This window comes from Labrus mixtus, chromosome 20 (assembly GCF_963584025.1).
Source record: "Labrus mixtus chromosome 20, fLabMix1.1, whole genome shotgun sequence".
NCBI classification, from domain to species: Eukaryota; Metazoa; Chordata; class Actinopteri; order Labriformes; family Labridae; genus Labrus; species Labrus mixtus.
The window spans coordinates 15,166,524-15,178,999 of NC_083631.1; the positions used below are offsets into that span (position 1 = coordinate 15,166,524).

At 42.9% G+C, this 12,476-nt stretch overlaps 1 protein-coding gene across 2 annotated transcripts in view; it reads left to right on the top strand.

The window, feature by feature from the left end:
- arhgap23a (Rho GTPase activating protein 23a) overlaps positions 1–12,476 on the top strand; it is a 64,217-nt gene that overhangs the window by 4,794 nt on the left and 46,947 nt on the right. Inside the window, exon 1 of one of the 2 annotated variants that reach the window (XM_061065796.1) lies at positions 7,350–7,800. The exons of the other annotated variant lie outside the window; for it this stretch is intronic. Within the exon in view, the coding sequence (XP_060921779.1) occupies positions 7,747–7,800 (54 nt within the window). The 5' untranslated portion in view covers positions 7,350–7,746. Of the gene's footprint in view, positions 1–7,349; positions 7,801–12,476 lie in introns of those variants that run through there. 2 annotated transcript variants of the gene reach the window in all.

The window sequence follows — 12,476 nt, forward strand, 5'->3', positions numbered from 1 at the left end:
TCAGTGTGTGTGTTTTTTCTATCAACCTGGGATGTTTCTAACTTTTGGAACTAGTTTCCCAGCCTCCTTATCCTTCTTTTCCATCCCAGAGTCTCTGCATCAGTGTTTTTTTTTTAAATTTTTGTAAGGATGTCGGCCTGGTATGAACAGCTGTACGTCTGATGCCTGCGGTTTCATCACTTTGATCATTAAACCAGCCTCAGATCTGCCCTACTGTATGTGTGCGCCACAGCTGCATGTCAATAATGATGTGCATGCACAATGAGCAGCTGAACTCTAGTTTTTCAGTCTGATGAGGAAGGAAAAATCTGATCTATTTAGAAGATCCTGGTTTTTAGCAACATTCCTCTTCTCTTTCTCTTCCAGTCACTTTAATGACCCTTGTTTGCATCAGATCAAACGTAAAGGCAACCTTTTTGTGTTTCAAAAGAACACACTGTTCCTCTCAGTCAGCCACGATTTTCTCCATATTTGGTGCTCAGGTTGCATCAGTATCATTTCCACAAATCCCTATAAATCCAGCGGATGGGGATAAAATTAAACTCACCACAGAGCTGTGTCTGAGGAGGGCTACTTCATTTGTTATTCCCCACCCCGTATGGCACGGCGCTGAGCCCCCTTGTGGCCTTCCAATGCAACTGTGGCTCCAATTTTTGTCATATTCAAGAGGATTATCTGTTTAGGGAAATCTCTGCACCGGAACAGATGGTGGTGGGGGGGGGGGGGTTTCATAGAATTCGGACGAGATTAAGAGGATGTTTGTTTATTTAATGATGATGACATGTTTATGTTTGTTTTGCTGGCACCCTCATTTATCACAGCAGGACACTTTTTTGTATTTGCCCACTGATCAAATCGATATCCTCACTCAGCTATATTTTCTTTCTGTACTTTTTTAAAAATGCCTTCTTCTAAATTGAGCAAAAATATACATTTGTCATTTTTATCTGGATTTCCATGTTGACATGACATCCCCCTGAAATGCACTGTATTCTTCTCTCTCTGTTCACACCAAGTACATATTTAAAGATTAAGGCAGAAGTAATCAAAATCACTTATCCCTGAACCAGAACTATTAGTTAATTCAAACAAGCGTTTAGAAGATGAAGACGTTGATGACGGATGCTTTGTGCTGATGGTCGGCTTGACGTCAAAGAGGGATGCTTCTGGAGGTGAAGTGTCCTTTCTGTGGCATCCTGCCCTCCAAAAGGAGAACACCCTGCTTTAAGGCCATGTCTAGACAAACTTATCTCTGAGTTTTAAGGCCAGTGAAACGATCAGATTAGGATATGATCCCCCTCACACATACAGGATTAAGCAGTTGACTGTACACACTGTCAGAGGTGTGCCTTCAGCTTTTGCTTGTACCAAAACATCGGATCCTTTATTATAAGCACTTGAAGACTTTTTTTTAACGATAGCATTCATGCAATTTCAAATCAGGGCATATAAAAGAAACATGAATGAAAAAATCAAACTTCTTTAAAGTGTTGTTATTGAGTGTAGGGGACTCATTTGGTGACACAATCATGTCTCAATTCATCTATTTGGCACACTCATGTAAGCCAAGAAGCACATCCTTTAAATTAAATTAAAGGGAAGTAACAACTTTGAAACATCCAAAGTAGTCATGTTTTAGGACATGTGATGTATCAGGATTGAGGGTTTTTCCAAAGGTTAAAAAAAGAAACAAAGAACAATCACTCAGTTCCCGTAGTTTATTCTGGAAAAATGTCCTCCACTCTAAAGATATATCATTCTAAATTTATATGAGTTATTTTAAGATGTTCCTGACTCATCAGTGACCAGCAGAAAAATCTGATGTCAACAGTGTTGCTTGTATTAGACGAACTGGTTCCCGAATGTGACTTGAGGACTTATATCATCCTTGGAGTTTATTCACACTGTGCCACAGGAAGTGATGCAAGTGGCAGCAAACACATGAAGTGACGAGCAGCAGGAAGGAAACTGACTGCGCTGCTACTGGAACTACGACTCTGTGTTTATTTGCCCTCTCTGTCTCTCCCTCAGAAGAGGTTTTAGGGGAAGAGACAAGGTGGTGGTGGTGGAGGGGGCAGCGCAGGGATGTCCTTTGAAGAAACTGTGTCAAGCATTTAGAACATTTATAGAAAGAAGGAAATTCCCTGGATGGGATTAATCGTTGTTATCTGTGAATGGAAACTGTAGAAGTCAATCAGTGGTGATTTGTTGGAACTGGGACACCTGAACACCCAGCAGTCTCCTTGTTAGTTTTGGGCTATTTCCTCCTCTTTGTTCCTTTATCACAAACACTCCCACATGGTGGCTCATATCAGTTAAGGTGCCACAAAGAAAACTAAACGAAATAAAGGCTGTTTGGGAAGAGGAAGTGCATCAGCTTGTTCAGGAAGAGAGGACCTAAACAGTTTTGACAGTGTGTACACATAAAAAAAAAATGCAGTTAAATTATAGCAATGGATAGAAGTTGACAAAATGTCTCTATCAATGGTGAAGACCAGTGGAAATGAGCTAAATGGACGTTGAAATCATGTTATCGGTATGATAACGTCGGAGGTCTTTGGATTGCATGTTTGTGTTTCTTGGCCTCAATAAGTAATTCCCTCCCCTATCTTACCCAGACAAACGGCAGCCGAAGCGCCAACTTGAACCAGCAAGTCGTGCCCACAGGCTCTGGGTTGTGTCATCTTAGTTTTCAGTGGCTGATAGGAGAATGAGCGAGGCAGCTGCAAGAGAGGAGAGGGATTACAATGAAATGTAGTGTGGGATGAAACAAGGAGACAGAGGCGGGTCAGCAGGTCAGCAGAGCAACAGAGATGTTAGTCAAGAAAAAGTGTAGAAATAAGATTTAGACCGGTGGGTCAGTACTGTCCGTTGCAGTGTGGTTATTGTGCACATTTAGTTTAAGACCTCTTTTACAATCTTGAATTCTTTCCTGCTTACTGCAACTGTAATAAAGTCAAATTTCCATCTTGTCTTAATTGGATAGCAGAAAGTGGACCTTTATGCCATCCTTAAAATATATTTTGTTGGTTTTCTGAAAAATAGCTAAATCAATTCCAAATTCAAAATGTTTCACAAGTACTTATTCCAGAGCTCCATTTGCTTTTATTTTGTTTGAGTGCAGTATGCTGATTGAGTTGCATAAATCATTGCTGTTTTTGTGAAGGCTACATTGTTGTAATGCAAACCAAGGATTCATCTTTATATAACAGGATAGTAAACCAATGGCTTACCAAAATTGTTTCGAAGAAATACATCTCAAATCTTCCCATACAGCTTGGTTGATCAGCGGATATATAAAAACTACATAGTTTGCTGAAACACCGGTTGTGTAGTTAAATGTCTCATTAAAGTTTGAGTGTTGCTTCATCCTTGTTAGGACTAGTATGGTGGAAAAAAAACTGTATCATGTAACTTTTATGGAAATCTCTCACCATGAAATATAGATTGGCCGACGCTGGCATCACTTAAAAATAAGAAAATACAGTTACGGTCACAGAGGCTTTCTACTCGTCTGTCAGCTGTTTCCTCCTCTCGTGCCAGTTGTCTGGTCAGACAAAGAGGTCCCCTCCTGTCGAGCAGAGAGTGGGAATTTATGACCCAATGCACGCCGTTGTTGACCCCCCCCCCCCCCTTCCCCTCAGTCTTCCCGCAACCCTGCTTCAAAGGAGTGCCTCAGGAGCCTCTGTGTCAACAGGCAGCCAGAGACAACCCCGAGTGTGAGCCTTGCATATCTACATCAGGACATAAATATCCAAACCTTTCTGTCAGTCATCATCAGTGACATCAACGTCTCAATCACACTCTTACTTAGTCATGTGTGTGTTCATACATGCTTAGCAATAAGCAGCTGAATATCATTCTGAAACCTGAGTAATGTACCCACACACCTTATTCCTTAAGGTTCATAGTCCACATTGCTCTAACAGCACTCAGAGGACATATTTCTTATTAGCAGGCACAGACAGTGATAATCAGCTTGTTGTTACATGTGAGAAGTAGACAGACAGAAGGTTACTCTTTATATTAAATCAGCTAAGAGAGAGAGAGAGAGAGAGAGAGCTTTGGATATCGTGGCAGGACCTGGACATTGTGTCTTTTTGGCTTCTTGCTGAAAGAAAAAAAACATCCATGCTTCTCCATTAAAAGCGACTGTATCAAATAAAGGGATACTGTAGCCTGCTTGGCAGAAGACGGCGTCTTACGCTCTCAATGGAGGCTTAAAGTAAGTGATGTTGAAAAGCTCTGGCAGCTACACCCGTCAGACTGAAAGTATGCGTGTGCAGAGGAGGGTGACAGACTTTTGCTGAACGAAAAGACACAATAACTGGAGGGAAGCGGAGTGAAACAGAGGAGATATGAAAGAATAAGGGAGGAAAAAGCCCGGAGGGAGGTAAAGTTGGATAAATGGGGTAACAGCAATTAATCACAGCTTACCAGTGAGTGCACACGCTCTGAAGTGGCCTGGAGTGGGACCCTCAACCCACCCACCCGCCCCCCCCCTTGTGCGTCCCTCCATCGTCTCCAGAGCCGAGAGTAGAAACCAGTCCAGCCCGGGCCAGCCAGCAGAGGGAGGTGGGAGCCTGTAGTGGGGCGCAGTCAGGCGAGTAAATAGGTTGATGGTTGTTTAAGGGTTTTGTGATTACGTAATGACCAGGGGAGCTCCTTCTTGCGGTCTCTGGATGCACCCTGCTCGTCCCCGTCCATCCCTCAGGGAACAAGATCGGGGGCGCGTCGCCTCACATCACCCTCAGATCGGGGCTTTCTCAGCCAATCACAGGGAGGTCCCCGATGCCTAAGGCTGTGTGTCAGAGTCTGACTAAGCCTAACCCAGAGACTACATGTATTTGACGCAGATCCCGTCGTTCCCTCCCCCCGCCTTTTGTATTCAGCTGAGCCCTGCCACCAGTTCTCTCTTAACACAATAGTCCTACACAAACATTGTATAAACTATCCAGTAAGTGTATTATCATTATTTTGGTTAATATGTGCAAATGTCATTTGGACAACCCTGGAGCTAACAAAACCTTGTGCCCCCCTTGAGATCTCTGTCCCCCCCCCCCCAGGGGACCGGATCCCTGGTTGGAAACCAATGATGTAGAGCGTGTAGTATGTGGGATTATAGGATACTTCTTGTATTTCTAAATCAGCATCTTAAAATGTGCTTACCCACCTGCTGAGATTTGACACATGACACACAAACCCTCCTCCTTCTCTCTGCAGCGACCAGCAGCACATCAATAATAGAAAGCCCACTTTGCTCGCCTGACAGGAAAATTGATGTGTAGCGTGAGCCTGTATCTGCATGCAATCTGGGGAAAGATGTGGACAAACCCCGACGCAGGAGGGGGTTCACTAACTACGGGCCACTCTTCCCACAAGAAATGTCAGAATACTGACTGATTTATGTCCTCGCGTGCTGGAATAGAAAACACATGAGCTGCAGAAACAGAATGCAGAGATAGATTGTGATGAAAAAATGTCCAGCTGTGACATCCCTCACGCTCCTTAACCCCCCCAAAGCAAGCTGCATTAAAACCTCCTCCTTCTCAAATACCATCTGCCCTGCTGTTCCACCTTAAGACTGGGATAGGACTGCTAAGCGTCACTCTTCCATGGTGGATTCCCAATTGTACACAGACAATTATTTGAGTAACCCGGAGGGGTACTTGGACCACATAGGAATTATCCACCTCAAATAGGAGACGAGTGAAAGTCATGGCTAGGACATGTCAAATGTAAGGCTCTGGCTGGGATACTGCCTGTCTCTGTTTCAGAGTCAGATCACAGAGAGAGTGAGCAGACACAGGAGATGATGTTGAGGTGGAGGCTGACTTTGCTGCTGCAGCCCTTGGCATGGGAAGGCCCCTGAAAGCTGCTTTCCCCTCCATGACTCTAGTCTTTTTCCACCACAGGCTGGCCGGCTTTTGAAGTGGGCACTCTGATACTTGCGCCCCTTTAGAATAATGGTAGCCACACAAGCGCCAAACTTTGAGCCACTATCATGCGGCAGAATTTTCCATGCTTGTTTCCCTTCGTTATTGCTTTTTCTTCATCTGTGTATATTTACACCTCTTGTGCCTAAACCGGAAGCTACCATTGAGCATGTATAGTGGGAAGAAGTGTAACTTCTTGGTATCAGTCTGAAGTTCCTGTTCTATTGATGAGTAAGCTTCCTCCATATTGATTCACGTGGACAATATTTGTCATGCCATGCAGTCAACACTTTTCCCAGAATGTTTCATTCATCTTTTCTGTCTGCGTGTGGAAGGAAATCTGAAATCTCTGTATGTGTTTCAGTCTCTTTGTTTTAACCCTTTCTTCTTGTGTTCTTTTTTAAGATCATGAGTCAAACATCTTTTTTTAGGTACAGTGATTTATGATGAGCCTGTAAGACTTAAGTCTTTCATAAGCATTCTGTATTTTGTACGTTTTAGGTTTATCACATCTTGGGGAAGCTTTTCAGTAGCAAAATAAATAGCTTAAATAGGTAGTTGTAGTAGGCCTATTAGTAGTGTAAGTGTAGGCATAATATGTCTTTTTAAATAATTGGTCAGGTAATAGTTTAGTTACTTGATAGATAAATTAGATTTTCCATTCATTGTTTAAGTTATTTTTTTTAAATATAAAATGCATGGCCTTTACAGTTTGTGTCTTCTAAACTTTAAATATCTCTTTGTGCTCCTCTGTTAAAGTCAATTTTAGACCTCTGAGCTTATATGGATTTTTTTCCTATGAATAATTTATTTTAGAAAAAAATATGAAGATAAACGCAATAAGTTATATTATTATTATTATTATTATTATTGTTATTATTATTATAGTCTTCTAATAGAATCCTAATATATCAATGTATGTAATTCCAATGTGCATCAAATATTTTGACCTCTTTTAAAAACGTCTACTCATTGTCCATGTGGCATCAGTCACCCCTCCCATCTTACACACAAACGTGTTGGCACAGCCAGAGGGAGCCCGCACGCTGTGGGTCTGCAGGGCGGAGGCGCGCAGATTTACCCAACGCACCCTCCTCTAATTTGACTCACCTCTATTCCCACATTGTCAAGTTAACCGTTATAGTTGAAACACTTCCGGTTATTCACAATAAAACGTGAAGTAGTAACGTAAGAGTTTAGAAAAAATATTGCCACAAAACCGCACAGAACTTGACACAGGCTGCGTAAACATTCATGCTATTAAAAACCGACACGAGACGAATGCTCCAGTCATTGTTCATTTCCATTGCCGAGCAGTTGTTTCATACACACACACACACACACACACACACACACACACACACACACACGCACACACACACACACACACACACGCACGCACGCACACACACACACACGTGAAGTGGCCACACGGGACTTCTTGGAACTTTACTTTGAAGGCGGACTTTCCGGCGCCCCCTGCTCTGCTCTGTTTGTTTTGACGCCGTTGCAGCCAGTTTCCACGCAGGGGCCGAGCACAGAGGGATTTAGTCATGTTAAACTGATGAGGTCTGGCGGAAGAAGAAGAAGAAAACGAAGAAGAAGAAGAAGAAGAAGAGGAGGGGGTGGGAGCTGAAACAACGGGAACAGAGTGGGATTTTTTTTTCTCGCAGGAAGGAAGCCGGAGAAGTATTGAACGTAGCCTTATAAGTTTAAAAACGTCGTTACCCTGAACTCCCTGTCTCTGTTGTCGCTCGTGCAGCAACAAACCAGCCTCCCCTTGTTGCAACCGAACAGTTTCTGCTGCCCAATGAATGGAGTTGCTTTCTGCCTTGTTGGAATTCCACCCTACTCTGAGAACTACGTAAGTCCTCTACGACGATAACCTTATTGATAAGTGTGTTGATATCCTGGTTAGAAGTTTATTTGTGTCGGGGCAGGCTGTGTTGTTTGGGACTGGTCAGAGAGCATGATTTCCTAAGAGGATTAACACTAGTTTACATAGCCTAGCTACTGTATACACACACACTCACCGACATACCGGAGGCTACAGAAAACTAATGTTTGAATTCTGCAGCTTTTATTGTCTGCTTTTAATCTTCAAAACAACCCATAGCCATACTGTACCCCGTATCTATCGTCCATGCAGTCTTTTTGTCCGCCTCTCGGTGCAGCGAGGCGGCTGGAAGTCCAGGCGGGACGTCCCGAGCAGGGATGCTGTTTTTGGAGTGCGTCGTTCACTACCCTGTCATAACGGTTTATATTACAGCCTCAATCACACACGCATATCACGGCAATTCACTTTAATTGAGGTCTTTATCTCTTCCTACACGCTCCCAGCAATCTAGCCTGAAAATGTAAACTGAGACACTGGCACATTTAAGTTATCAGAAAGTGGTCAGAAGACTGCGACACATGAAGTGATATAACAGCAAATCAGAATGTGGGTAAGGTATGATCATCACAAGACTTAAGCACCACCAGTAAAAAAATTGGTTTTACGCTTTTAATGATTGAAATGTGCTGCTTGTTGCCTTTCAAAAAAAAAGTTTCAATACCTCCATTATCAAAAGCGAACAACAACACGCCTGTGGGATTATTGGAGGGGTTTTTCATTTAAAAAATACATGTTTAAGATACCAATTCCTAATGGATTAAGTGCAGGAATGTTTGTGTGTGTGTGTGTGTGTGTGTGTGTGTGTGTGTGTGTTTGTTGAAGTAGTAGCCTATGTGTCATTGTGAAGTCATGAGGTAAGATGTCACTCAGGGCGGTGGTCTGCTTTTTGAAGAAAAGGCATATGTTTGGTATCCTGGTTCTCTCTCTCTCTCTCTCTCTCTCTCTATCTGTGTGTATGTGTGTGGCGTGGGTGTGCTTTGATGTAACCTCAGTGGCTTTTTGACTCTGTGTGTGATGTGGCTGTGTCAGAGAATTGCTGAGAAATTTCCCTTGGTCCTTTGCTGCAAACATTTGCTGCAATGGTTGGGACTCATCTGTGCTGCTGCATGCTGCGCTCTCAGGTCTTGGCGTTATCGTGGTTTTTACGACTTTACCTTCCTTTGCTCAGTGTTTTTTTCTGAACCGTCTTTTCTTTTCTTTTTTTTTCCCCATTGTGGTTAGTTTATCACCCTCCAGCAAAGAATAACGTTTCCTCTTTTGTGGTGATGCTGTAGCTGAACCTCCCTGGTTCTGCAGATGCTCCTCCAAACACTTTTATCTTTTCAATTTGCCGCTCGTTAATTGAAGTGTCATAGTAAAACATCTTTATAGTAAATGTGTAACAACCACACAACGCTGCCTTAAGGAACAAGAACTCGTAAAGCCGCTGTCAAAGTGTGTGATGTCCCCCGTGGGTCTCTCTTTTTGCTGTTAGCGTGGTAGTCTCTTTGAACACAAGCCTCCATGCTGACCTATCTCATACATGACCTTTTACCCTGCATGGCTCAGCCAACACCCAGCTCTTTCTCTGCACGTTTATCTCACTTTATCTTCAACCAGAGAGAAACAAAATTATCCTCCTGATGTGAAACTGAATACATGCAAGAGCTCAAACAAATATCCTGCATGTCTTTCCTTTCTCTTCCTTTCTTTTGAACTATTTAGATGGAGTGATTAAAGCCAACAAAATGACACTGCAACCTGATGATGCGTGTCGGCCCGTGTGTGTCGGTTTAGTGAGAGAAAAGTATGAAAAGAGAAGTCACCACTCTTGTCTTCTGGGACTCGTTTAATGTTGTTAGCCGGCCTCGTCTAATGTAGCAGTGCAGGGGGATCAATAGAGGCAGTGGACGGCGGGGTGGGGCAAAGTCAGGATGAGCGGTAGCCTTGATGCCTAATGCTGCATTGTGCCACGTGACGCTGAATTTATTGATGATGGGAAACGGGAGAGCGCTTTTATGAAAATCTTGAGCCGAGCCGGTCGATGTTAAAGCCCCTCGTTTGTCCCCCGCTGCACGTGTACCGGTCTGTTCGTTCTCCGATACTCTGCAGAGAGAGGGACCCAGAGGGTTTGGGCCAGATATGACGCGTAAACTGATAACAGAGTTTTTACATTTTTGCTGATCCTTGACCTTTTTTTTAACCCTGATCTGAGATGTGTTTTTACACTTAGGTCCAGCCCTGAATGCTTGCTGAGAGCTTCCTCATTTTAATTTGTACTTGGCTGAAGTACAGAATATATTCAAGTCCTCTCGGATCATAGCACAGCCGCCTCAGAAAGGTTTAAACCTCGGACCATAGAGGCCCGTCAAGTCGGCTGGACCAGCAGCCGTCTCCTGGTCAAAGCAACGTGAACTGGAAACAGCTGCATGATGCTACAGACGAAACCGTTTCTGTGATCACTGGCAGATGCTTTCAGCACGTCCTAAGAACAGAGCACAGACAATAAATATTCTGAAGCTGGGAATTTATTATTTTTCGGAAACTGTACCTTTCTTCCATGCATTATGCTTCTCTAAACTGCAGAGAAATCTCAAAGGCCACATGATGATTTGATAAATGGGAGGGGATTTGAAAGAAAGAAATGCTGTTTTCGAGGTTAAGTGGTAACGTTCTCTTCAGCCTTGAAGCAGATATTCTTCATTATCGTGTAGAACCTTGAATTCTCCAACGGTATCCAGTGATACCTTTTTGGGTCCTTAACTCTGTGAAAAAAATAAATGTAATTTCAGTTTTTAAAAAATAACTCAAGATTTCAGAATTTTGCAGCACACATATTGCAATGCAGCAATGAGTACTGCAAAGTTTAACCACACTTGCTTCAGCTTCCACACACTTTGTCCTTCTCCCCCCCCCCCCCTTGTGTGAGTAAAGATGACCTGTACCAAAGGGTTGATGACCGGGATTCAAACCAGCAACCATTGTGACTAGGACTTAAGCCTGTGTAAGAAAGTCACTTTCCTTCTCGCTAATCTTGATCAACTTTGAGGTACCAACATTCAGCACCCTAGATGAAATGTTGAAAGGTACACTTTAATAACTATGGGTCTGTGTCAATCTCTACAGACCGTTAACTTTAGGAGCCACTACAGAACTTTTTTAACATTTAAACTAACTTAAACATTACGGTGTACATTTTCATACAAGATTACCGAAAAGTGTCAAGGAAGTGATGGAGAAGTCATGTCACAACAATAGCATTCAATTGGAGCATGTATGTCCGATTTTAAGTTAAAAAACTCAAAAGCCTCTAAACTTTTTTGAAATGGTGACCAAAACGATTCCTTCACTTCTTGTGTTGTTTCCACTTATTCTTCTGTTGTAACAGAAGTGTTCTCGCCATTATTCCATGTGTGTCGACCACTCTGAACATTTTCAATAACAGTGCTAGTACATGCATTTGTTTTCATTTCTCCAGGCTGAATGTGCCACATACCAGAAGCATGACCACTGTTTGGACCACATACTTCTATTACTATGTCTGTGGAGTGGGCGGAGCCACACAGAGCAGCATGACAGTAAAGTGTGTCTTACAGAGTGCGCTGCATCAGTCTGTTAACTCCACTAAAATGTCTCTCACACCTTAACACCTCGGCCCTCCCACCACGACACCGTCACTCCCGCTGCATTCTTCTGAGCTCGGAGGCTCGAGACGACAGCTGCAACGCTGCCACGCTCGCACCTCACGCCCACAATCATTAACCTGGAGAGTGTGTGTATTGACACACTTTAATCACACCTACTCAAACACACAGCTGGGCACAGGTGTTTCAGATGCTCCATCATGTTTAGATCACACTTAAAGGGTCAGAGTTGCACACAACTCTTAAAATGTGTGCAGGTGTACATGACAAACTCTCTCACACACACACACACACACACACATCGCACACAAATACACACACTCCCGTTAGCATGAGTTGGAATAAACAGGGTGCAGCGGGTGTTAAGGTGAGTGAAGGACATCAGTCATTGTTGACCTTGTTTACTGTGGCGAGTGGGGAGCGGTCGTTGTGATCCAGCTCTGCAGAGAAGGCGTGTTTCTGTAGCTAATGGTTCTTTATTGATCTTCAGTCACTCTGTCGCTATCTGCTACAGGCAAAACTTATTTTAAATAATGAATTAATTTTGCTCCTACATGTAAATTATTTCTCACTTCTCGTGCAAATGTAATTTTGGTCATATTTCCTTTTTTATTATTAATGGGAATTGCTTATTTAAAACTTGTGATACATATTTCATACACATTTTGTAGTTAACTCCTTACAACCTTTCCCTCCTTCTATTTCTACATAAGAAGCTTGTAGTTTGAAAACTCATCTGACTCCTTTTTAAAACATCAAGTCTGTGTTTTTTTTATGTGCTCTCAGTATCTCGGCATATGTGGTGTGAAACGCCTGGATCCTGCCTGGAATTTGTCTTTTAGCTGTGTGTGGTTGCTCAAGCCTAGCAATGATGCATACACGTTTGTAATGACTGATCCACTGATGTGTTTGTGGGCTGAAGAGGTTGATTAGTTGGCAAAGGTTGCTTGCAGTGATATCAACTGGCATGCACTATAGTGCAGTGCGTCAATGATTAATTGAAGTTGTGAGCTATCAAAA